Source organism: Gobius niger, assembly GCF_951799975.1.
Source record: "Gobius niger genome assembly, chromosome: 23".
Taxonomy (NCBI): Eukaryota; Metazoa; Chordata; class Actinopteri; order Gobiiformes; family Gobiidae; genus Gobius; species Gobius niger.
Window position 1 is genome coordinate 12236965 of NC_136874.1, and position 27405 is coordinate 12264369.

The 27405-nt window shown below is 45.0% G+C and overlaps 1 protein-coding gene and 1 long non-coding RNA gene across 2 annotated transcripts; one reads left to right on the top strand and one right to left on the bottom strand.

Moving 5' to 3' along the window:
• The first annotated feature begins 6395 nt into the window (after window positions 1-6395).
• On the top strand, window positions 6396-6929 carry LOC306981825. The gene is made up of 2 exons (XR_013794150.1): window positions 6396-6460; window positions 6810-6929. It is a non-coding gene; the product is annotated as an uncharacterized lncRNA (long non-coding RNA).
• Window positions 6930-9454: 2525 nt separating this feature from the next.
• obsl1a (obscurin like cytoskeletal adaptor 1a) lies at window positions 9455-26588 on the bottom strand (the record flags this gene model as incomplete). Its single annotated transcript, XM_079581805.1, has 25 exons — window positions 9455-9736; window positions 9802-10068; window positions 10224-10328; window positions 11922-12083; window positions 12294-12447; window positions 12516-12628; window positions 12726-12992; window positions 14551-14817; window positions 15814-16083; window positions 16149-16415; window positions 17592-17861; window positions 17930-18205; window positions 18283-18558; window positions 18806-19081; window positions 19201-19476; window positions 19585-19857; window positions 20551-20711; window positions 20792-20906; window positions 21629-21904; window positions 21973-22239; window positions 22681-22986; window positions 23635-23895; window positions 24026-24295; window positions 24706-25008; window positions 25736-26588. 25 exons carry the CDS (start codon window positions 26586-26588, stop codon window positions 9459-9461), a joined length of 6609 nt encoding a protein of 2202 aa, XP_079437931.1. The 3' UTR covers window positions 9455-9458.
• Between the last annotated feature and the right edge of the window lie 817 nt (window positions 26589-27405).

Sequence of the window (27405 nt, forward strand, 5' to 3'; positions counted from 1 at the left end):
GGCGCGGCTCTCCAGGACCCGCCGGAGCATCCAGCCCAAGAACAAGCCTCTGGGTAACTATAGGCCACTCACTCACACATGTGTCGGGCTGGAAGAGTGAGTAAATGAGAGATGTTTGGCCACGATGTGCTGCTTTAATCTGACTGCAGTGGCCCAGGCAGGTCACCATCGCCTCAGGGGGGAAGTCAGATCCACTAAATCAAATCCCCAGGTTTACATGAGGCAAATCCTGTTCTAGTCAGAGTAGGCGAGCGATCCGACTTTACCTTCATCCATGTAACCACAATGTGTTCATGATCCAAGATGGCAGGAGGTAAAGAGATAATCTAGTGTGTTTGATTTAGTGGACTGATGCTGAATAACTCTTAGTTTTTTTATTAAAAGGACGGGGTAAAGGCATGTCCTTTTGGTGAACTCTAAGTTGAATGTTGTGTGTCTGAGCGTGCCACATCTCCCCCTCACACTGTCTTTATTCCGATGTTCGCTCCAGACTGACTCTCACTCTGTTCTGTCTCACGCTCTGTGTTTCAAATTAAAGAGACTGTTTTGGACTGTGAAGGTGAGACTTACACTTTAAACCCTTCTCTCACCCTGCAATGGCTCGTCCCTGACCTCTGACCCATAGGGCGCTCTGCATGTCTGTCTTGCTCCCCCTCGGACCCCCTGTCCCCCTTCCCGCCCCCTCTCCCTGCCTCTACTCTCCATCATGTGTTAGCCAGGTGCCCAGTGTCCCGGTTGTCCCGTGGTTTTGAGCCCGTGTGTGTGTGTGTGTGTGTGTGTGTGTGTGTGTGTGTGTGTGTGTGTGTGTGTGTGTGTGTGTGTGTGTGTGTGTGTGTGTGTGTGTGTGTGTGTGTGTGTGTCTGTGTCTGTGTCTGTGTCTGTGTCTGTGTCTGTGTCTGTGTCTGTGTCTGTGTCTGTGTCTGTGTGTGTCTGTGTGTGTCTGTGTGTGTCTGTGCGTGTGCGTGTCCACAGCGCATGGAGACCAAAAGAGGTCAGTCACCTTCACTGAGACCCAAGGGCCGCAGGCACCACCTGGGGCCCCCAAGCCCACGGCGGACCCCACCGTCGAGGGACGCAAGTCGAGTCCGGCCTCTGCCACTCTGGAGGTTCCCTCCTCATCCACGGTCACCGCTGACCTGCACACGCCCGGCCCCGCACAGGTGAGGACGACACTAACGTCCAGTTTAACTGAAACCCAGGCATTTAGACGAGCTTTAATGTCACCTCTGACATGGTCAGGTGTGAGTTCTCAGCACTAGGAGGTGTTTCAGAAAGTACTATTGGTCCGTTCCTTTCTGATGTGGCTCCTGAAAAACAGCTGAACTGGGCTGTAATACAGAAATATACAGAAAGTTCCATTTATCATGAGGCTAACAGTAAAAAAAACTTTTGGAACATCCCACAACCCACTGAGACCGGTCCGGACCGACCAGTGAAGAACCTTGGCCCATGTCAGAACCAGAGAACAGAACCCCTAATGTTTGTTTGTTTGGTGCACACAGGTCCCGACCATCAGCAGTAAAGAGAAGAGAGAGCAGTGGGGCCTCCGGAGCAGCCTGCCCCCCCTCCCTCCATCTCCCGTCCCTCCACGCCCACCCCTCCGCCCCGCACCTGCTCGCCCCTGTCCCGCACCTGCTCGCCCCTGTCCCGCACCTGCTCGCCCCTGTCCCGCACCTGCTCGCCCCTCCCTCTGAACCGCCCTGGTCCGCCCGGTTCTGTAACAGGGTTCTCTTTGTGTTCTGTGTCTGTGCCGTTGAGATGAACCGTTTATTATATCAGATTAATATAAAACTGTTCTATTAAACTTCTGCTTTTGTCTCTTTGTCTCATTTGCTTGTGTTTGTGTCGCATCTTTTAAGTCAAAAATCATGAGGTTTGTCAGAAAGAATAAAGGTTTGGATTATGAACACTTTTCTTTACTTGTTTGATCTGTAATTAAATAAACGCTTTATTTTACTCCATTCACAGCTCCTCACTGACCCCATGTGGTCACTCATGAAACAACAACACTGAGATCAGTGTCAGTTTGGTGCGTTTGTATTTCACAAGAGTAACATCAATTGAGAGATACTTTAAAAAAAAACAGCTAAAAACAAAGCCTAAAACAGCGGCTTTGTTTTTTATACATGAGATTTTCATCAAACTCATTCGTGTTTTGGGAACGAAATAAACTCGGTTTGTCTTGTTGAACAAATTTAAGTCTAGATTAAACTAAACATCTCCATGATTCACTTGAGCTGATAAATAAAGCTATAGGCTCATAATAAGTGCTTTTGCAACTTTCTGGCCCTTCAAAATTCTCCAAAGCCTAAAACGGCAGAGACTTTGCAGGTGAAGCGGTGATTGGCTCTGCGGCTGAGAGACCCGCCCCCTGACCAATCAGCGTCGAGCGTCCCTCCAGAGCCGACTCTCTAACAGCGGCGGTTTGGCAGATGATCTTGTGGAGCGACCCAGCGTAAAAGAGAAACTTTTCTGCTGATCAATAAAGGTTTATTGTTGTATTTTATTTGTTTGCACTTTATTATCATGTACATTCTGTAAATAAACAATGAAAAAACTAAACAGACAAGATTTTTAATTACGTAAAAACTTCATTTTTGATTTTTCTTTTAAAATAAGTAAAGCACAAGTTCACTGAGCACAAATGTAAACTACCAGGCCTATAAAAGTCTGAAACTTTAAGCTTTTTTAAAAACATTTTTTCGAGTCTCACGAGTCATTTCGCAGCTTCTCCAGAGCTTGTTAGAGAGTAGGCTCGGGAGGGACGGGCTGCGCTGATCTGCCCGCAGTGTTTCTGAGCTGGAACAGCTGAGCCTGGTTTTATACAGGACATTTTCATCAAACTCATTCATGTTGTTTTGGGAACGAAATAAACTCAGTTTCTCTTCTTCAACAAGTTTAAGTCTAGATTAAAACTTGAGCTCAGCGAGTATCATTACGATGACGTCATGAAGATTTACGTCTGTACGTCACAGCCCTGAGAAATAAAGCTAAAGGCTCATAATGAATAATAATAATAATAATAATAATAATAATAATAATAATAATAATAATAATAATAATAATAATAAGTGCTTTTGCAACTTTCTGACTCTTCAAAATTCTTCGTCGTCACAATAAGGAATAAAGTTTAAATAATCCAAAAAGTCTCTGTAAAAGTATCTCTCACTTTATTATTATTATCATGATGAAGATGAAGAACTTTTTTCGTGCTGTTTTCCTCAACGAGCTCTTGCGCGTTTTATCTGGTATTTACGGTAAATAATATAGAAAAGACTTTTTCCTCAGCGCAGCCCGTCCCTCCCGAGCCTACTCTCTAACAAGCTCTGGAGAAGCTGCAAAATGACCCGTGAGACTCGAAAAAATGTTTTTAAAAATGATGAAAGTTTCAGACTTTTATAGGCCTGGTAGTTTACATTTGTGCTCAGTGAACTTGTGCTTTACTTATTTTAAAAGAAAAATCAAAAATGAAGTTTTTACGTAATTAAAAATATTGTCTGTTTAGTTTTTTCATTGTTTATTTACAGAATGTACATGATAATAAAGTGCAAACAAATAAAATACAACAATAAACCTTTATTGATCAGCAGAAAAGTTTCTCTTTTACGCTGGGTCGCTCCACAAGATCATCTGCCAAACCGCCGCTGTTAGAGAGTCGGCTCTGGAGGGACGCTCGACGCTGATTGGTCAGGGGGCGGGTCTCTCAGCCGCAGAGCCAATCACCGCTTCACCTGCAAAGTCTCTGCTGTTTTAGGCTTTGGAGAATTTTGAAGAGCCAGAACTGACCAGAACCGACTGTGTGGCTGTTTGTGCTTCATGAGAGCAGAGTTAGTCAATAAGATCCTGTGAGATATGAATATTTATTCACACCAGATATAATTCAAAACATGCTGTGTAATGTTATATGGTGGGGGCTTTTTCATGATCCTGGTTTCCCATTTTGCGCTGCGAGGCAAATGGAAAACTGTAAGGCTGCGTCCGAAACAGCAGGTTGGTAAGAGCCAAACCGGATGTGCGTCAGCGTCCGCCATGACAAGATGCTTTCGAATTGGTAAGTCAGTTAGGAAGTAGTTAGGAAAAGGAGCCTCGATGCTAACTATCATAGCCACTTTAGCATAGGGACCTCTGATGCTAACTATCATAGCCACTTTAGCATAGGGAACTCTGATGCTAACTATCATAGCCACTTTAGCATAGGGACCTCTGATGCTAACTATCATAGCCACTTTAGCATAGGGACCTCTGGTGCTAACTATCATAGCCACTTTAGCATAGGGACCTCTGATGCTAACTATCATAGCCACTTTAGCATAGGGACCTCTGGTGCTAACTATCATAGCCACTTTAGCATAGGGACCTCTGATGCTAACTATCATAGCCACTTTAGCATAGGGACCTCTGGTGCTAACTATCATAGCCACTTTAGCATAGGGACCTCTGATGCTAACTATCATAGCCACTTTAGCATAGGGACCTCTGATGCTAACTATCATAGCCACTTTAGCATAGGGACCTCTGGTGCTAACTATCATAGCCACTTTAGCATAGGGACCTCTGGTGCTAACTATCATAGCCACTTTAGCATAGGGATGCTAACTAACGGGTGATTAGGAGCTATGTGCCATCCCACAAGCCACTGCGCCAAACCCCCCCACCCCCCTCGCCCCCACCCGCGTGATTCATGCTCAACCACTGTTGATTGACAGGAGCACATTTAATAATAAAAATAATAATAATTAAAAAAGTAAGATTCTGCACAAGCCAAACTTTATAAAAGTGATTAAATCCATGTTGTCGTCCCCACAGCTCAGTCACATGTCAGTGTTAAAGAGGAAACTCAGGAAACGGATTAAATGCTTTTGTTTTCATTTAGTAGAAACTTAAGCCACATGGATCATTTTCATAATGTAGCTTTAAGAAACAGCTGTTGAGATAAAATAAGACTAAAGGGAAATGATTGATTTTGGATTTATGTTTCTCCTAAATGTCTTTGTTTGGACACTATGTTGTTGTTGGACACTAGGGGGCGACATGCACTTTTGTTTGGCCTGCACTCCACCTATAACTTTAAAGAAGAAAAACAGCTGTTGGTGATGTCACTTCCCTTTCCCCTGTTTAAGGACGGACGGATTGTTCAAAATGCTGCTGAAGCTCTAATTCCCAAACTGCACAGATCTGACAGTCGACCCATGAAAGGTTAAGGAGTTAGTTGCTGGTGTTAGTGCTTAGAGGAGACAATTTGATGGTTTCAGACGCAGCCAAAGATCTGTGAATGTTGTAGATGCGGCGCCCCCTGCTGTCCATCCCAAAGAATGAGCCTGGCAGCCGATCGGGAGCGCGGCTCTCCAGGACCCGCCGGAGCATCCAGCCCAAGAACAAGCCTCTGGGTAACTATAGGCCACTCACTCACACATGTGTCGGGCTGGAAGAGTGAGTAAATGAGAGATGTTTGGCCACGATGTGCTGCTTTAATCTGACTGCAGTGGCCCAGGCAGGTCACCATCGCCTCAGGGGGGAAGTCAGATCCACTAAATCAAACCCCCAGGTTTACATGAGGCAAATCCTGTTCTAGTCAGAGTAGGCGAGCGATCCGACTTTACCTTCATCCATGTAGCCACAATGTGTTCATGATCCAAGATGGCAGGAGGTAAAGAGATAATCTAGTGCAGGGGTCACCAACCTTTATTCAGCCGAGGGCTACATCACGAGCATTAAGCTACCACTTAAAAACAAATCCTAAAGACTGAACCGTACAGTGTTTACTTATGGGTTATTGACCCCATATTATATTAAAATAGCTTTATTTTAAACTCGTACTGAGTCACAAGAACAGAAATAACTGTATTTTTGAGAATCATATTCAAGAAAATTAAGTGTTTGCACCTTAGAAAAAGTCTCAAAGGCTACTGGGCATGACCCAAAGGGCACCACGTTGGTGAACCTGATCTAGTGTGTTTGATTTAGTGGACTGTTGCTGAATAACTCTTTTGATTAAAAGGACGGGGCAAAGGCATGTCCTTGTGGTGAACTCTAAGTTGAATGTTGTGTGTCTGAGCGTGCCACATCTCCCCCTCACACTGTCTTTATTCCGATGTTCGCTCCAGACTGACTCTCACTCTGTTCTGTCTCACGCTCTGTGTTTCAAATTAAAGAGACTGTTTTGGACTGTGAAGGTGAGACTTACACTTTAAACCCTTCTCTCACCCTGCAATGGCTCGTCCCTGACCTCTGACCCATAGGGCGTCAGTGTGTGTGTGTGTGTGTGTCCACAGCGCATGGAGACCAAAAGAGGTCAGCCACCTTCACTGAGACCCAAGGGCCGCAGGCACCACCTGGGGCCCCCAAGCCCACAGCGGACCCCACCCTCGAGGCACGCAAGTCGAGTCCGGCCTCTGCCACTCTGGAGGTTCCCTCCTCGTCCACGGTCACCGCTGACCTGCACACGCCCGGCCCCGCACAGGTCAGGACGACACTAACGTCCAGTTTAGCACCAACTGAAACCCAGGCATTTCAGACCAGCTTTAATGTCACCTCTGACATGGTCAGGTGTGAGTTCTCAGCACTAGGAGGTGTTTCAGAAAGTACTATCGGTCCGTTCCTTTCTGATGTGGCTCCTGAAAAACAGCTGAACTGGGCTGTAATACAGAAATATACAGAAAGTTCCATTTATCATGAGGCTAACAGTAAAAAAAACTTTTTGAACATCCCACAACCCACTGAGACCGGTCCGGACCGAGCAGTGAAGAACCTTGGCCCATGTCAGAACCAGAGAACAGAACCCCTAATGTTTGTTTGTTTGGTGCACACAGGTCCCGACCATCAGCAGTAAAGAGAAGAGAGAGCAGTGGGGCCTCCGGAGCAGCCTGCCCCCCCCTCCCTCCATCTCCCGTCCCTCCACGCCCACCCCTCCGCCCCGCACCTGCTCGCCCCTCCCTCCGCCCCGCACCTGCTCGCCCCTCCCTCTGAACCGCCCTGGTCCGCCCGGTTCTGTAACAGGGTTCTCTTTGTGTTCTGTGTCTGCGCCGTTACCGTCGTCTATGTGAGAAGATCCAATGATGTAAAATGAGATGAACCGTTTATTATATCAGATTAATATAAAACTGTTCTATTAAACCTCTGCTTTTGTCTCTTTGTCTCATTTGCTTGTGTTTGTGTCGCATCTTTTAAGTCAAAAATCATGAGGTTTGTCAGAAAGAACAAAGGTTTGGATTCTGCACACTTCTCTTTACTTCTTTGATGTAATTAAATAAACGCTTTATTTTACTCCATTCACAGCTCCTCACTGACCCCATGTGGTCACTCATGAAACAACAACACTGAGATCAGTGTCAGTTTGGTGCGTTTGTATTTCACAAGAGTAACATCAATTGAGAGATACTTTAAAAAAAAACAGCTAAAAACAAAGCCTAAAACAGCGGCGTTGTTTTTTATACATGAGATTTTCATCAAACTCATTCGTGTTTTGGGAACGAAATAAACTCGGTTTGTCTTGTTGAACAAATTTAAGTCTAGATTAAACTAAACATCTCCATGATTCACTTGAGCTGATAAATAAAGCTATAGGCTCATAATAAGTGCTTTTGCAACTTTCTGGCCCTTCAAAATTCTCCAAAGCCTAAAACGGCAGAGACTTTGCAGGTGAAGCGGTGATTGGCTCTGCGGCTGAGAGACCCGCCCCCTGACCAATCAGCGTCGAGCGTCCCTCCAGAGCCGACTCTCTAACAGCGGCGGTTTGGCAGATGATCTTGTGGAGCGACCCAGCGTAAAAGAGAAACTTTTCTGCTGATCAATAAAGGTTTATTGTTGTATTTTATTTGTTTGCACTTTATTATCATGTACATTCTGTAAATAAACAATGAAAAAACTAAACAGACAATATTTTTAATTACGTAAAAACTTCATTTTTGATTTTTCTTTTAAAATAAGTAAAGCACAAGTTCACTGAGCACAAATGTAAACTACCAGGCCTATAAAAGTCTGAAACTTTAACCTTTTTTAAAAACATTTTTTCGAGTCTCACGGGTCATTTCGCAGCTTCTCCAGAGCTTGTTAGAGAGTAGGCTCGGGAGGGACGGGCTGCGCTGATCTGCCCGCAGTGTTTCTGAGCTGGAACAGCTGAGCCTGGTTTTATACAGGACATTTTCATCAAACTCATTCATGTTGTTTTGGAAACGAAATAAACTCAGTTTCTCTTGATCAACAAGTTTAAGTCTAGATTAAACTAAACATCTCCATGATTCACTTGAGCTCAGCGAATATCATTACGATGAATAATAATAATAATAATAAGTGCTTTTGCAACTTTCTGACTCTTCAAAATTCTTCGTCGTCACAATAAGGAATAAAGTTTAAATAATCCAAAAAGTCTCTGTAAAAGTATCTCTCACTTTATTATTATCATAAGATGAAGATGAAGAACTTTTTTCGTGCTGTTTTCCTCAACGAGCTCTTGCGCGTTTTATCTGGTGTTTACGGTAAATAATATAGAAAAGACTTTTCCCTCAGCGCAGCCCGTCCCTCCCGAGCCTACTCTCTAACAAGCTCTGGAGAAGCTGCAAAATGACCCGTGAGACTCGAAAAAATGATTTTAAAAATGATGAAAGTTTCAGACTTTTATAGGCCTGGTAGTTTACATTTGTGCTCAGTGAACTTGTGCTTTACTTATTTTAAAATAAAAATCAAAAATGAAGTTTTTACGTAATTAAAAATATTGTCTACGTAGTTTTTTCATTGTTTATTTACAGAATGTACATGATAATAAAGTGCAAACAAATAAAATACAACAATAAACCTTTATTGATCAGCAGAAAAGTTTCTCTTTTACGCTGGGTCGCTCCACAAGATCATCTGCCAAACCGCCGCTGTTAGAGAGTCGGCTCTGGAGGGACGCTCGACGCTGATTGGTCAGGGGGCGGGTCTCTCAGCCGCAGAGCCAATCACCGCTTCACCTGCAAAGTCTCTGCTTTTTTAGGCTTTGGAGAATTTTGAAGAGCCAGAACTGACCAGAACCGACTGTGGGGCTGTTTGTGCTTCATGAGAGCAGAGTTAGTCAATAAGATCCTGTGAGATATGAATGTTTATTCACACCAGATATAATTCAAAACATGCTGCGTAATGTTATATGGAAGGCTGTGACCAGTGTTTTTGTTAATGGCTACACTTGTCCACTGGGAGTCGCCATTGCTGTCTTCATCTCATACTGTGATCAGGTCTGAGTTAACCTGTTGTAATGATCAGTTCCATGGCATTATCCAAGTGTGAGGTTGGAAATGTACCAGTCGCCTGGAACGCAGCATAAGGCCCTGCACATGTGTCCATAATAATCTGGTGGCTCATTCTAGCGACAGCAAACATCCTCTTTAACATCTGTGTTTGAAAGCAGTATTCACATACCGACTCATGACAACATTTTATTTAGAAAAAGCGCTCCGAAATAGAAAAGTCTCTGCCGTCTGTCCTCAGGTCTCCCTCACGGTGAGCAGGGCCGTGGACTTGGCCTTCCCCAGAGTGAAGCGCACCTCCCCGCTCATGTCGGCGCTGGCGTCCTTCAGCAGGAGCTTGTGCCGCGTCCCGAAGCTCTCCAGCCGCACCCCCGGCCCGGGATGAAGGGCTGCCCCGCTCAGAGTCCACGCCGGGGCCTTGTTCACGTCCACGGACACCTCGCACCGGAAACACGCCGTCTCCCCCTCCGACACCTCCACGTCCTCCAGATCCTGAACCATCACCAGGGCTTGTCCTGAGAGAAAAGCAAGAGAGAGATGACCGGCCTGAATGTGGAGGGGAAAAGTGTCTCTCTCGTACCTTCCACCATGAGTTTGGCCTTGCAGGTGTGCTCCCCGACCTCGATGCTGTAGGTGCCCTCGTCCTCCAGCGCCACCTCCTGGATGGTGAGTTTGTGAGTGCAGCCGTCCACCGCGATCTCCAGCCGCTCAGAGGAAGCCAGCTCCTCCCTGCCCTTGTACCACGAGGCATCGCAGTGCGGGGACGAGACCGTGCACTCCAGGATCACCCGGTGCTTCTCCAGCGCCGTCCGATCACGCAGGGGCTTCACGATGCTCACCGGGAGTTCTGGGGTTCAGGGGGATTCAAGGGGAGAGGAGGGAAAACTGATTTAGAGACACAGTGTTATCTTGTAACAATATCAGGACAGTGGGACCGACTTCTATTTCAAATATGTGAGTAAGACTCGGCTCTGTTTATTATGTTTTGTTCACTCCACTTACCCTCCACCTCGAGGTACGCCGTGGACTCCACGTCTCGGGCCACGAAGCGGATCTCCCCCGCGTCCTCGGGCTTGACGTTGCACATGAGCAGGAAGTGTTTGGTCCCTGCAGAAAACAGAGACGCATATATTAACCTCTTACCACCCGCCAAAACCAAAAGCATTCTCTCCTCTTTGCCGTTGTCGTCACTTTTCATTTCCCTTATGTGTTTTTGTCACTTTTTTAAGGGCACTTTTGTTACTTTTTTGTTACTTTTTTGATGCATTTTTGTCACTTTTTTTGCTGGATTTTTGTTTCTTTTTTACTGTATTTTTGTCACTTTTTTGCTGGATTTTTGTCTTTTTTTTTTGCTGGATTTTTGTCACTTTTTTACTGGATTTTTGTCACTTTTTTACTGGATTTTTGTTGCTTTTTTACTGAATTTTTGTCACTTTTTTGCTGGATTTTTGTCACATTTTTTGCTGGATTTTTGTTACTTTTTTGCTGTATTTTTGTCACTTTTTTTGTTGGATTTTTGTCACTTTTTTGCTGGATTTTTGTTTCTTTTTTACTGTATTTTTGTCACTTTTTTGCTGGATTTTTGTCTTTTTTTTTTGCTGGATTTTTGTCACTTTTTTACTGGATTTTTGTCACTTTTTTGCTGGATTTTTGTTGCTTTTTTACTGAATTTTTGTCACTTTTTTGCTGGATTTTTGTCACATTTTTTGCTGTATTTTTGTTACTTTTTTGCTGTATTTTTGTCACTTTTTTTGTTGGATTATTGTCACTTTTTTACTGGATTTTTGTCACTTTTTTGCTGGATTTTTGTCTTTTTTTTTTGCTGGATTTTTGTCACTTTTTTACTGGATTTTTGTTGCTTTTTTACTGAATTTTTGTCACTTTTTTGCTGGATTTTTGTCACATTTTTTGCTGGATTTTTGCTACTTTTTTGCTGTATTTTTGTCACTTTTTTTGTTGGATTTTTGTCACTTTTTTGCTGGATTTTTGTTTCTTTTTTACTGTATTTTTGTCACTTTTTTGCTGGATTTTTGTCTTTTTTTTTTGCTGGATTTTTGTCACTTTTTTACTGGATTTTTGTTACTTTTTTGCTGTATTTTTGTCACTTTTTTTGTTGGATTATTGTCACTTTTTTACTGTATTTTTGTCACTTTTTTGCTGGATTTTTGTCTTTTTTTTTTACTGGATTTTTGTCACTTTTTTACTGGATTTTTGTTACTTTTTTGCTGTATTTTTGTCACTTTTTTGCTGGATTTTTGTCACATTTTTTGCTGGATTTTTGTTACTTTTTTGCTGTATTTTTGTCACTTTTTTTGTTGGATTTTTGTCACTTTTTTGCTGGATTTTTGTTTCTTTTTTACTGTATTTTTGTCACTTTTTTGCTGGATTTTTGTCTTTTTTTTTTGCTGGATTTTTGTCACTTTTTTACTGGATTTTTGTCACTTTTTTGCTGGATTTTTGTCACATTTTTTGCTGGATTTTTGTTACTTTTTTGCTGTATTTTTGTCACTTTTTTTGTTGGATTATTGTCACTTTTTTACTGGATTTTTTTCCTCATTTTCATTCTCTTTCTCCAATTTGGAGAACAGGAGAAAACATGTTCAGGTGGGAGTTAAGAGGTTAAAGCCACACTGGAAGAGCGACCAGACCAAACATGAAGAGGACCTGATGTAAATGATCTGAATATCGACATGGCTTTACCCTCAGTTCGTATCTTGACGGTGCTGCTGGGCCGGATTCGATGGCCGTCCCTTTGCCACTCTCCGGTCACCTCCTCCAGGGACACCTCGCACATGAAGACGGCGTTCTGGTCCTCCTGGATGTCCAGGTCTTCCAAGGGCCGCACAATCTCCAGCTTGTGCTCTGTGAGGTCAGAACACAGTTAAATCAGCCATTCTCCAAGTCAAGGACTCATTTCAACATCAGAGGATATCCTGTATACTGTTGAGTTCATTCTGCATTGCCACTAAGCCACCACTAGATGGAGGTATTTCACATGCTTCACAATTTAGATTCTGGTGGCTATGAATTCAAGAGCTTTACATTAAGGAACAAGCCTCTGAGTTTGCTTACCGTAAACCTCCAGCGTGCAGGTCGTGCTCAGCTCCCCCGTGTCACATTTGTAGAGGCCGGAGTCGGCTCTGGAGCACTGCAGGAGCTGAAAGAAGCGCTTCCGGCCCATGGAGTAGATCCGGCAGGTCTTACCCGGCTTCAGCTCCTTCCCATTCTGACAAAAACACACACAGGTTAGCAGGACTGAAACATGCTGTTTTTTGAGCTAGTTTACACACTCACCTTGTACCATTTGACTTCAACCAATTGTCTGGAAAATTCGCACTCTAAAGTGACGGGGAAGTCCTCCTCTATGCGAGCATCGGCCAGGTGTTGGAGAATGGACACTGGAGTCTCTGCAAATACATGTCATTTATTAATTAGGGTTCTCTTCACTGCCTGACCAAAAACAAACACTTGGATTTGGAGTCTAAATCCAAACCCCGTCTGTACCTTTGACGGTGAGCCGGGCGGAGGTGCGGACGCCCTCGGCGCTGAACACTATGGTCCCGGTGTCCTCCAGCGTGAGGTTGGACAGGGTCAGCCCGTGCACCCGTCCGTTACGGCTCACCATGAACTGGTTGTTGGGTTTGACGCGGATGCCGTCCTTCTGCCAGGAGCCCTCCACGTCGGCGTGGGACAGCTCGATTTCAAAGGACGCCGTCTCCCGCTCCAGGGTCTCCTGGTCGGTCAGGCTTCGGGTGATGGTGATCTTCCTCGCTGGGGAAGAACAAATAAAAAATATAGAGATAAAATACAAAACCTTCTTAGTTTGTGAAATGTATCGGGCCAAGTATTGACCGTAAACCTCCAGCGTCAATACTTTTTTCGAGACCTGTACTATAATAGAACCAGCCCTCATCTCGTCATCTAGAACCAGAAAAAAAGAACAATAATGTGTGGAAGATTTTTGTCACTTTTTTGCTGGATTTTTGTCACTTTTTTACTGGATTTTTGTCACTTTTTTGCTGGATTTTTGTCACTTTTTTTGCTGGATTTTTGTCACTTTTTTACTGGATTTTTGTCACTTTTTTACTGGATTTTTGTCACTTTTTTGCTGGATTTTTGTCACTTTTTTGCTGGATTTTTGTCACTTTTTTACTGGATTTTTGTCACTTTTTTACTGGATTTTTGTCACTTTTTTGCTGGATTTTTGTCACTTTTTTTGCTGGATTTTTGTCACTTTTTTACTGGATTTTTGTCACTTTTTTGCTGGATTTTTGTCACTTTTTTGCTGGATTTTTGTCTTTTTTTTACTGGATTTGTACTAAAATAAAACCAGCCCTCATCTCTTCATCTAGAACCAGACAAAAGAGCAATAATGTGTGGAAGATCTGCAAATTTACAACATCAGGTTCATCTCCAATGTGTGTGAAACATTGGAGAATAATTTGGGGGAAAATGGGGCAAAAATGTGAAAAAAAAAATTGTGGAAATCCGGAAAATATTAGTAAATAAATTAGCAAAAATTAGGATGAAAAAATTGGGGAAATGAGAAATAGTGGGGCAAAATTAAGAAACAAAATGGGAAAAATGGGGCAAACAATGGGAACAATTGATTGAAAAAAAAAATAGAGAAAGAAACTGGAAAAAGTGCCCTGGGTAAACTGAGACTTCTGGTCACTCTAATCAAAACAGGACACCTGGGACAGAGCTTGTGTCAAACTGGGACTAATCTATGGTTTTGAAGTACAAGTACACGGGATGGGGGGCTCAAAAGTGGGACTGTCCGGGGTAAACTGAGACTTCTGGTCACCCTAGTATGAAACTATGAGCTAGTTAGAATTCTCCGTGTGTCCTCTGCCGTGCGAGCTACACATCACTGTCCACGAGAGGAAGAGAATGGTCCCGCTGCAGGTTTTTACGAGGGAACAGCTTTATTCCGGCGATTAAGCGAGCTGAACAAACACCGGACCTTTGAAAGTCTAGCCTGAAGGTCGAAGGGGTGAGTCTGAAATAGTGCGAGCCGGGCTTATCACGGGACAGAAGAACATCACACCAACCGCAGCTATGACCCATTGTTATCGGCGCTCGGCCAGGGGGCATTCGGAGCCAAACTATTCCTGGAAGCGTCCGCACGGAGCCAAGTTCGGAGGATCGTTGGCAACAATATAAAACTATTCAAAGAGGACAATATCTCAGGGGTGAAGTCTGAAGTCTTTAAGTGGTCGTACCCTCCAAAACACGAGAGCTTCTTTTCAATGTTTACGTCCTCACAAGGTCTTCATTTTCATTTAGGAGCCAAAGCAGAAAACCTGAAACAAAATGTCGGACTCACGCTCCACGTTGAGCTTGACCTGCGTGCGGTCGTGCAGCGTCTCGCAGCGGTAGGTCCCGCGGTCGGAGAGGGTCAGGTCGCGGATGGTCAGCGTGCGCGTGCGGCCCGACTGCGCCAGCGTGTATCGGGGCCCGGGCTGGATGACCACGCCCTGCCTCATCCACTGCACCTCTCCGCTCTCCAGGCTGATCTCCGTCTGCAGCGTGGCCTCCTCGAACTCCTCGGCGTTCACCGCGTCCATTCTCTTGGTGAACATGACCTGCGCCTCTGAAAGGAAGGGTCAAATACATTGATCATGAGAAAAATATACACGTTTTGAAGCACATGTGGAATTTGTAAGACATAACACATAATAAATGACCGCTGCCCCCTTTTTTGTTACTTTTTTGTTGGATTATTGTCACTTTTTTTGCTGGATTTTTGTCACTTTTTTGCTGGATTTTTGTCATTTTTTTTGCTGGATTTTTGTCATTTTTTGGCTGGATTTTTGTCACTTTTTACCGGATTTTTGTCACTTTTTTGCTGGATTTTTGTCACTTTTTAACCGGATTTTTGTCACTTTTTTGCTGGATTTTTGTCACTTTTTTTGCTGGATTTTTGTCACTTTTTTGTTGGATTTTTGTCACTTTTTTGCTGGATTTTTGTCACTTTTTTGTTGGATTATTGTCACTTTTTTTGCTGGATTTTTGTCACTTTTTTTACTGGATTTTTGTCACTTTTTTACTGGATTTTTGTCACTTTTTTGTTGGATTTTTGTCACTTTTTTGTTGGATTTTTGTCACTTTTTTGTTGGATTTTTGTCACTTTTTGCTGGATTTTTGTCACTTTTTTGTTGGATTTTTGTCACTTTTTTTTACTGGATTTTTGTCAATTTTTTACTGGATTTTTGTCACTTTTTTGTTGGATTATTGTCACTTTTTTGTCACTTTTTTGCTGGATTTTTGTCACTTTTTTACTGGATTTTTGTCACTTTTTTGTTGGATTTTTGTCTTTTTTTTTTTTACTGGATTTTTGTCACTTTTTTACTGGATTTTTGTCACTTTTTTGCTGGATTTTTGTCACTTTTTTACTGGATTTTTGTCACTTTTTTACTGGATTTTTGTCACTTTTTTGCTGGATTTTTGTCACTTTTTTGCTGGATTTTTGTCACTTTTTTACTTTGAAGCACATATGGAATTTGTAAGTTGACATTTCAAATCCAGTGAGGTCACATCTATGAAAACACTTCTGAGAGTCTGTTAAAAATGGCCGCTGCCCCCTCACCTTGGACTTTCAGACTGGCCTTGCTGACCGTCCCCTCTGCCTCCGCCGTGATCCTGGAGCAGTCCAGCATGTTGCACTTGTGGATGACCAGCGTGTGGCACAGGCCGTTCCGCAGGGCCTCGAAGCGCTCCCCCAAGGCCACGGGCTCGTTGTCCATCAGCCACACCAGGCGCACGTCCTCCGGGGACACCACGCATTTGAAGGTGGCGTCCTCGCCCTCCAGCACCGTGGTGTTGTGGAGCTCTGTGAGGAACTCCACCACTCGAGGCACTGCGGGGAGGATGGGATTGTTGGTAACTTCACACTAAATCAATCTGTCTCTTGAGAACCCTTACTCTCCACGGTCAGCACGGCGGCCGTCCTGTCGTCCTTCGATTCGCAGACGTATTCCCCCGCGTCGTCTCTGCTCAGCCTGTGGATGGTCAGGCTCCGCTCCACCCCGTCGGCCCGGATGGTGAACCGCCGGCTCGGAACGATCTCCGTGCCGTTCTGCAGCCACTGCACGTCCGCTTTGGGTTTGGCCACCTCACAGCGCAGGGTCACCATGCCGTCAGCGTGGGCCACCGTGTCCTGCAGGGGCCTGGTGAACTTCACTCTCATCTCTGTGACAGCAGAAAAGGTCGTACTGTTTTAAAATGAACACATCACTTCAGTTGGCAGATTTATGTAAAAATGTGGTCAATTGTGTGGATGTTGTGTTTTTTAAATATTAATAATCTTATTTAGAATCAATGGCATCACATCATCTGGTCCACAATTAGCTAAACAGATGAAATGGGGAAAACAATTCAATTTAGTGATTAATCAATTTTAATCTTTTGTTTTGATAAATATAAGAGAAAGAAATGTATCGCAAGATTGTTGTTGTTTTTTTCCATTGAAAGCATTTTTTGTTTGAGAAAAAGGGCAAAAATTGTATTTTTCTGCTACTGACCAGGTAACACTTTATAATAAAGGTACAAGAGTAAATGCATAACTCATCATGACTCCTTGCATAATTACTGTACATCATAAATTAACACATTTTTGAACAATTACTCATGAATTAACTCAGTATGTTGAATAGCTTGCGTGTAAGAAAGCAGTTAGTCCAGTTAGCCCTGACTTGCCCAAGGTGTTTTCAGCCCAAACTGCTTTTTTGGGGTTATTTGCATGCATTTTGTGAGCAGTTAGGTCTTTAACAATACACTCATGATCTACGTCAGGGATCCACCCAGTTTAAAGCTCAAGTGCACCGAACTCTCTTAAATAGAGGCCAATTAGCACTCATAGCTAATGGCTAAAGGCTAACGTTACATGAAACTATGCTACGATAGAGGCTACGGCTCTGATGAGGAGTGTGTAATAAACTATGCATTCAATAACCACAACACAACTTTAAAGGCACTTATTTTAGGCTAATCCAACACACTTTGATTCGACTAGAATGTTACGTCTTGCTCTAGTCTGACTTAAATCGGCCCCGGCAGATCGACGATCGGCTCAGGGGAAAGTCAGAGTTTACATGGGTTTGGGCAAATCCTGTTCTAGTCAGACTAGTTGAGAGATCCGACTTTCCCTTTGTCCATGTAACCAAAAATGCAGAAAATGGCCTTTGAATTTACACGTTCCCATATTACCCTATCAGTGCACTATTTAAAAAGCTTATTGTCATTTTGTGAGCAGTTATTTTCAGCTAAAGGCATGTTAATAAAGCAAATGAACTGCTTAGAACGAGCAACATAGCACTCCTGGTCAGTATTACTCTTTACTAAGCGTAAAAAGTCCCGTAGACTGACCTTTTACCAGCAGGCTGAAGTGGATCTGGTCCGTGTTGGCGTCGCAGGTGTACTCTCCGGCGTCGGATCTCCTCAGAGGGTCGATGACCAGCGTGCGCTTGTGGCCGTCCATCAGCGACTTGAAGCGCTCTCCGTCCACCGGGGTCCAGTCCTTCAGCCAGCGCACCAGGGCCCCGTCCTTAGACACGTAGCTGGTCAGTGTCACGCTCTCCGCTTCGTATCCGATCAGAACAATATCCTCCTCCTTATTTACGAACGTCACCGGTGAGTCTGCACGGAAAACACAACATTATTAGAAGAGATTGCAACTTTCCTGACAAAAAGAACGATTCTTTTACCTTGTACTCTTACAATGCTGACCATCTTGTCGTCCCCGGCGTCGCACACGTACTTCCCAGAGTCAGAATGCTGGATATCCGAGATGATGATCTTTCTGAGAGTGCCGTAACTTTCGATGTACACGCGGGAATCGGCGCAGAGGAGCTGGTCGTTGCAGTACCACTGGACCGGCGCGTTGGGCCTGGACACTTCGCAAGCCAAGATCAACTCATCTCCTGCCGCCATGTCCTGGAACTCCACGTCGCTGGAGTTCCCGACGATCCTCACGGGGGGCTCTGGAACAAACGGTGAGGCCCATGTCAAGAAAAGCAGAAACTTTGCACCACCAGCACCACAGCACATAGTCTCGTACCTTGAACTGTAACTTGAAAGGATATACTGTCATCCACGGCGTCTAAGAAGTATTCTCCGCTGTCTCCGAGCTCAGCGCACAGGATTATGAGGGACCGGAAGGCGCCGTCTTCCTCTATACAGAAGCGCTCGTCGTTCTCAATCCGGTCTCCGTCTTTGTACCACTTGGTCGCGACGCCGGGCCTGGACAGCTCGCACTCCAGCACAACGTCGTCGGAGAGCATGGAAGTGATCTGGGTGTTTATGTCGGACTTGTGCAAAATCTTCACTGGTGGCTCTGGGGAAACAAAACGACAATTGGCCGAAGAAGAAGAACACCGACTTAATACACATCATTTGGAGCCTGAAACTCGTTTAGACTTTGGTTGTAGCTTTGGATCACTCTTCGAACCATTGCAGAGCGGACAAATGGACACAAATGGATCCAGAAAGTATATATGGGGAACTCTGTCCAGGCTAGTTTCCTCATTCCACTTCTCCACCCACCAGCCGGTCTTAAACCTTTGATCTGGACTGTATTGTACCTGAGATCTTGACTTGGAAATCAATCCTGTCATCAACGGCGTCGCAGGTGTATCTCCCCGAATCGGCCGGACTTGGACAGTGGATGGTCAGCCGTCGGATCAGACCGTCTTCTGCCTTGGTGACGTTGCTGCTGTCTCCCATCTCCCGGCCCTCAACCAGCCACTTCACCTCTGCGTTCGGGCGGGACACCTCGACCTCCAGGACAACCGGCTTGTCCGTGCTACACTTCAACATCTCAGGGACGTTCTGGGGGCGGCTGAGCACAACAGCTGATTCTGAAATGTAAAAAAAGTAGTTGCTAGTAAATGTAATCACCCTATATGTGATTACATTTAAGATAATTGATAAAACAGTAGGTGTAGGACCTTTAACCATGATATTCTTACACTCCTACCTGTAATTGTGACCAGGAAGGCCACGGAATCGTCCTCAGTGTCGCACACGTACTCCCCCGTGTCGTCCGGAGTGGGGACTGGAATGACCAGGCGCCGTTTAGCCTCGTCCACTTCCAGGACCAGGTTGGAAGTTTCCTCCACCTCCAGACCATCTCTGTACCAGACCACCGGCGCATCCTCTCTGGAGATTTCACAGCAGAGTTCCAGTCTTTCTGAGGCCATGTGGGTCAGCTCCACCTCCGGCTCCGTGGGGAAGGTGAAGCGAACTGGTGGCTCTGAATTGGAAAGAAAAAAATGTGTTTCAGTAACTGGCTTCGATACCTTTTTTTTTTATATATACCAATAACAACAACAACAACAACAGACACAATTAGTTTCTTTACCTGTGATATTAAGCTGGAAGAAGACAGAGTCCCCATCCGTCTCACAGACATACTCTCCGCTGTCGTCCCCAGTACAACTCAGGATGGTCAGCCTCCTGTACGGGCCTTCAGACACCAGCTGGACATTGTCTCCTTCCTCCACATCGTGGCCATCCTTGGACCAGCGCACCCTCCCGTTGGATCGGGACAGCTCACACTGGAGGTGGACGTCCTCTGAAATGATACTGTCCACCACGATGTCGTCCTTGGGTTCCACGATCATGACCGGAGGCTCTGCAGGGGAGGACGGAGGACGAAGTTTCGGTTTGTTTTGACTGTATAGTTAAAGGGTAAAGTACACTATTGGGCTGGCTCTGCTGGAGAGACTGGACAAACCTGAACCAAGAGGATCTTTTTCCTCACGTCATCAGATTTTTTTTCCATCATTTTTTTGTGGGGTATTCAACTCATTTTTGTAACTTTTTTGTCATGTTTTTGTCATTTTTTGTCTAATTTTTGTCATTTTTTTGTCCATTTTTTTTATCACATTTTTGTCACATTTTTGTCATTTTTTATCACATTTTTGTCATTTTTTCGTCATTTTTTCAATCAAATTTTTGTCATTTTTTCGTCACATATTTGTCAAATTTTTATCACATTTTTGTCGTGTTTTTGTCATTTTTTGTCACATTTTTGTCATTTTTTTGTTATTTTTTCGACTATTTTTTGTCAATTTCTTGTGACATTTTTCTGACATTTTTGCCACTTTTTCATCAATTTTTCGTCTCTTCTTTGTCAATGTTTTCTCACTTTTTTGTCACATTTCCATCATTGTTTTCGTCTCAGTTTTGTTGCTACTTTCACAGCTTTTTTCCAGAAGCTTTTGGACTGCGGTAAAGCCAAACTGGAGAAAATGTGCTCGGTTCAGGTGGGAGTTAAGGGGTTAAACTTTATTCGCAAAAGAATCAGGTCAATCTGACTTTGTACCTCGGATGTTCACGGTGAACTCCATGCTGTTGCTCCCAGCCTGACACGTGTAGCTGCCGGCGTCTGTGGTCGTAGCCGAGCGGATGATCAGCCTCCTCATGGTGCCCTCAGCCTGGACCGTGACGTGCTCATCGGGCTGGACCTCACTACCGTCTTTAAACCTGGGCAAAAAGAAAACAAAAACATGTAGGTTCTATGGTGATCCATATACCAGCACTGTGTTCTATAGTATTAATGTTACCAAATAACGTCAGCGTCCTCTCTGGAGACATGGCAGACCAGCACCACAGGGTCCAGCTCCATACTGCTCTTATGGAGGTCCTCCTCTGGGACTGGACTGAACTTCACAGGGAGGCCTAGACATTATCAAACACAGTCAGTTTATAGGACTACAGTTTAGAAAGAGACATGGAGCTCTACAAAGGAGCCGTTGACACATTAGAAAAGATTTAGCCCAGTGTGTCTACGTTTGTTTGTTATTTTTGTTTGCCTGTGTGATGTTTGGGTCAAAACTGGTTTCCAAACGGTTCCTGTTTTTGTGTCAATAGACTTCCATCCCTTAAGGATCTTTCCCACCAACGTGATAGTCTCCAGTCGGGAGTAGGGCTGGGCCATACCGGTACTTAAACAATACTTAGTTTTCAATATCGATACCTGAACAATACTTTTTATAATAACTATGCGACGCTATCTAGAACCAGGAAACAGAAGAAGAACGTGTGCAAGATCTGCAAATTTACAATACTGGGTTTATCTTCAATGTCAAGAAATCTGGAATTTGGGAAAACATTGGGAGAAGTTGTGGCAAGAATAAGGAAAAAAAATAGGGCAAAAATAGGGGGGAAATGGGGAAAAATAAAGAAAAAAATTGAGGAAATAGGAAAAAATATTAGTAATAAAAATGGGGCAAACATTGGGCAAAAAAAAATTCAAATGAAAATAAAAATAAGATAAAATTTGTTGTCCGTACAATTTGACCCTCTCACTTGTCCCCAGCAAAAAAACTTTGGGCCACTCTTCACTCAAGGTCTTTGGAAAAATAAGATATGACAAAAATGTGCCGGTGTGACTCTCTTACCAGCCACCTCCACTTTAAACTCGATGGCGTCCTGCGCGGTCTTACAGGTGTACACCCCGGAGTGACCCTCTTCGGCCTCATGGATCACCACCCTCCTCATGTTGGCGTCTGATTGGATGTTTAGGCCGTCCATCGCCCGCAGCTCCTCCCCATCCTTAAACCAGGACACTTCAGCGAACGGGTGGGACAGCTCGCAGTAGAGCACAATGGCTTCACCTCTGTCCACCCTCTTCACGCTGTCCGACGCCGACAGGGGGGTGAACTTTATCACGGCAGCTGAGGAAGAGGAAAATCAACATCATCAGCTATTTCTAAATCCTCACAAATGTTTTTTTTTTACGTACGTCTAATGTTGAGCAGTGCTGAGTCCCGCACTCCGTTGGCGATAAAGGTGATCTCGGCTCCATCCTCCGCCGTCCGAGCCTCCTGGATGACCAGCGCGTGGCGTGCGTCCGACTGCCGCACGGAGAAGCGCCCGCCATTTTGAAGCTGAGAACTGTTCAAGAACCACGTCCCGGCCATGGGGATAGAGAGTTCAATGGAAAAGTGAGCCTCTTCTCCCTCTACGATTTCGCAGGCTTTGAGCGGACTGCAGATCTTAGGACCAGGAACTGAAACAGGGAGGAAAGGGTGTGGATGACATTTTGTGGAATCAGATAATCCCCCACTCACACTCTCAAACACACTCTCTCTCGGTCAGTCAGCCTGTTTTTTTTCTAAGTGACGCCCTCGGGCCACTGGCTGTAAGCACTGACGCAGCAGGTTTGTGCGCGCAAGGTACCGGGCTCGCCTGGACCAACGCTGTAGTTGCACCAGGCGGAAGATCGGGCCATCTGAATCACATAACGAGCAAGAGGCATCAGGGCATACCTACATTTCTATGTTTCAGGAACTATAACTTGACTGTCAGGAGATTTGAGTGAAGCAAAGCCACCGTAAGGCAGGGGCAGGAAACTTCAGGCCCTGTAAATGTACTTGAGTGACTTGATTTCTGCTTTTGCACAATGCACACTAGCCTGCATACATTGACTGTATTCTCCTGCGGTGCTTACCCAGATGCACCACATGGGGGAACTCCACGTGCCCGCTGCGTCCGTACTTGTTAATGGAGCAGACCCTGAAGCGGTAGTCGCCCTCGCAGGGCATGCTGTCCCCGGACACTTCGGCGGAGGTGGCGGACTCCGATGCAAAGCACCTCAGCCATTCCTGGGAGCCGACCTCCTGCCTCTCCACCACAAACATGGAGCGGGTGGTCGTTTGGCTGTTGGGGGCTGGGGACCAGGTCAGGAGGGCGCTGTTGGGCCTGTCCATGTCCATTTTGATGTTGCCAGGACAGATAGGCGGGCAGTGTCTTGTAGCTGGAAGAAAAACAAGGCGACTTTTAAACAAAAGCATTAGTGCCACACTTTGAACCGCTCAGGACGGGCCTGTGTACAGTATACTTTAAAAATGCCCCAATCTGATGCTGAAGAAGAGCTTGCCAAAGCAAACGGGATGGATTAAAACTTGCCCAATGAAGTGAAAGACTGCTCCAGTTCTGTCAGGTCCCACCATAATTCTACGATGGCAAGCCTTGACCCAAATAAGAATTTCATTTCTTAAATATCATGTAAGATACTGTATTTTCTCCATTGGTTCTGTAACCCACTTGGGGGTCGCCAGTTGAGACCCACTGGGCTAAATGATTTATTTTGTTAAACAATCTGCTCCAATGAACCCTTCATTAACACACACTCAAGCTCATACCTTTCGATTGTAGAGTTCTGGATTAAAAACCTTTGTCTACCCAACAATAATATGTTTTATGCCAGTGCCAAATATGAAGAATACAATTAAAATCCAATGTGGAATAAGTATTCTGACCATATACAACAACTGTAGTGGAGTACTATGCTTGAAACAAAAACACAAGTCCAAGTAAAGTACACATCCTCGCAAACTACTTGAACAGCACTTGAAGGTATTTAGTTTCTGACCTCCTCTGGGCTATAAACACATGAAAACACCTTTGACTTTGAGGCGTGACGTCGTGGTGGATCTCCCCGCCACAAAGGTGACCACCCCGGAGTCCTGGTGCGACACGTTGACAAAGACCAGCATGTGCGTTTTGCCGAAGGACTTGAGGATGGTGTGGTGCGTCTCGAGGAGCTTCAGCCCGTCTTTGAACCAATGGACCTCCATGTCGTCGTGCTCCACTTCTACGCAGAAGGCCGCGTTCTCCCCCTCCAGCACCTCCAGCTTCCGGGGCAGCTTTTTCACTATGGTGCCTGGAGGCGAGGGGATACACTTTAATCCAAAGGTCCCATACTGCACATAATTTGATTTATTTATTTCAATTAACTGATTTGCTCTAAATTGATCAACAGTTTCTTCAAGTAACTTCTTCACAGTCCATACCTTTCACAGACAGCTCTGCGATGCTCTTGGCTCCATCAGGCATCTCGCAGAGGTACACCCCGTCGTCGTCGGTGCCCACATCCCGGATGGTGAGGCGCCTGCGGTTGCCTTTCTCCTCCATGCCGTACTTCTGCCCCGGCATGAGGCGCTGGTCCTCCAGGTACCAGGCGGCGGGCAGGGACTCGTCGGGCACCTCGCACTCCAGCACCGCCACATCTCTCTCAGACACCTCCACGTCCTTCAGCTGCCTCCTGAACCGCACCGACGCACCTATGACGGGAAGGAAATCAATATGTGCTACTTGGGACTGAGAAGGTTCCTGTAAATGGAAGGCAATGTGAATCTAAGAATCCCATGATGATTTAGTGAAGAAAGAAATACAGTTGAAGCAATTGAGCAAGTTGGTAACTGTTTAAAATAAAGATGGGTGACACCAAAAACAAGCAGCGATAACAATAAAGAACTTTTGCCACTGTATATTTCCACGCTGTTTCATGTTTGATCAAACCTTTCGCAAAACCCCACCCCAAACCGGTCATTGTCCAGACGGATATCCTCCCAGAGAAGCTAATGGACCAGTTTCTCACCATTCAAAGCCGATAAACAAGCAAAAAAAACACAGCATATTTGTTTTTGCCCATCGGAGAAGGAAACACATGTAATCCTAACACACTGTTTACCTTTGACAGTCAGATGCACTGCACTTAGCGTGTTGCCCAGGGCGTTGGAGGCGGCACACACGTACAGCCCGGTGTCCTGGCTCTTACAGTACAGAACCTTCAGCGTGTAGTAGCCCTCCCTGTCCTCAAAGACCAGGTGGCGCCTCCCGGGGTCCAGCACCACACCGTCCTTCTTCCACACGATCTCCGGCTTGGGTTTCCCCGTCACCAGGCAGCGGAACTTGGCGTGTTTCCCCTCTGCTACCGCAAACTTCTTCACTTTGGATGGACTCACGGGCTGTTCCTCTTTGGCGCTCAGTATACCTGGAAGAGGAGGGAAGGGTCAGTGTTGGAGTGAAGTTATCATCTTGCAGCAAACTTTTAAGTCACTTTGGGCCAATCATAACAGTCTCCACTTTGGTAGTTCAATTATTAAATGTTCACGAGTTCTTTGACATTGACAAACTTTATGGATCCACTGGGAAATTGCGTTGTTATAGTACCTCAATAACAACATTTCTTCAAACCAACTCAAGGGGAGACATTTTTAATTTTCAGGTTCGTAACTTTCGCCAAACCAAAACAAAAGCAAAATCAATATCTCCACACAAGTAGCGCATGTTGCAGTCTTGTACTCGCTTTTTCAGGGGGATTTCCTTCAAAGTTCTGCCTTATAAAGGGGAATTTCTTACAGATTAATCCACAAATAAACAAATCCCCTCTGAAAAAGTCTTTGTAACCATTTCTACAAAATAAACCCATAAATTTAAACCCATGTCATAATCATTTGGCCATTGACTACACAACTGCATCTTTGAGTGTCCACAAACGCACTAGATATTATAAAGTCACCCTCACGGAGACGGGCCTCCTACAAGCACATGCTGATCGGATGTCTTTGGGACATTCCCCCAAGGTTGTTTACTCATCAAGCATGCAAGTTTGGCTTTGTGATGAGGTAATTGTTTGTTTGTCTTTTGAATAAGCACACAACATCTGGAAGAACGTCCGAAGTGTCGAACGCTACGCACAAATGTACCTCATGACTCACCTCTGATCCCCAGCCTCCCTCTTCGTAGTTTGGGTGAGCTTTGGCTGTTGGTGACGCCCCCGCTGGACGACCTCTTGCTGTCCTCTCTCTCTGGCACCGGCTCCACCAGCAGCACCGCGCCGGCCAAGGCCTCGCCGTTGCAGTTGACCGCTTTACACGTGTACACCCCCTTATCCGGCATCCGCGTTCTGTAGACCTTGAGCTGGAACCACCCTCCGTCCTGACTGTTCACGCTGAAATGGCTGTTCTCGAAAATATCGCCGAGCTTTTTACCGTCTTTCTCCCATTCCACCTCCGGCGTTGGCGTCCCCCAGATCTTGCAGGAAAAGGCGGCGTCTTCTCCCCGATCCACGCGCAGGGAGAGGGGCTTGATGAGGAATCGCGGCCTCTCCGAATTTAGCTCATCCTCTTCAGGTTTTTCAATGACTTTCACAACCTTTTGTTCTCCATTCAAATGCGTTCCATTCTCTTTGATGCCGTCGGAGCTTTGGGGTTTGCCGTACCCGTTTACCTGTCTCGATTCATCGTTTTCATGGCTCGCACCGTTGACCTGCTGACCTTCTACTTTGAGGGTAGCGGCTGCGTAGGTTTCGCCCACGCTGTTCCTCGCCTTGCAGATGTATTGGCCTGCATCTTCCGGCGTGACCGCTGTGATGGTCAGAAGGTACGCTTTACCCTCCTCGGACAGCCTGTAACGGCCTGCCGACGAGATCTGAACGTTCTTGCGTTCCCAAACCACGTCCGGTCGAGGGTCTCCACCGATTTGGCACCGCAATGTGGCGTCTGTTCCAGGCTGCGTAACGACGGGACGGGGGTATCCCAACACACGAGGAGCACCTCCGAAAATATCCATTTGAAGTCTTTAGGGAGTCTATTCTGGAATAATTCTAAGGGGTTTAACTTCTCTTTGGAGGAACACCTGCAAGACAAAAAATAGGCCCGTTAGCTAATGTTGTGCATTGCATTTATTGGTGTGTGGCTTCTGAGCAAACCATGTGGCCATCCAGACAGTTGCTGCTGTAAGTCAGAGGAGTATTTACGTCTGCTGTCTAAAAATGACTCAGCCATGTGTCAGGCTGACAGAGCGTGCACACCTTAGGCCCCTCTTTAAATACTCCCTTCAATTCTGACGTTCTCTAATTGTTCTATCATACTGTACTTATGCTGTTGCCAATAAAAAACTCCAGTGCGGTCAAAAACTGCTAAGCCTATAGACTAATTCTACAACTGCTCTGAAAAGCATGTGATTGTTTTCCCAAATGTTAAAAGTGACGAGTTAACACTTAATTCATCATGAACAGTTCATTAGTTAAGTGTGACTAACACTAACACCGCTCTTTGCTCATTTGTGAACATTGTTTTTGTCAATGATAGAACTAGTAATATTTATTTAACACATTCAATTGCCTAACACAGCCCCCGCACGTGACAACATCGCGTCAACATCTAATAACATAGTGGTTAGGTAATGTTGACAATCCACTGACACTGACACACTGAAAATATAATATTATTTTCTGTGTCCCATTCATAGAATAAAGCCTCAGGACAGACCACACAGTATCCTGATGCTGCTGATAAACCCCCAGCCTACCTCAAAGACACTCTGAACGTATTCCCTAAAGCTTTGGACTCCTTTTGTAAGATTGATCATCTACATAATATCACCT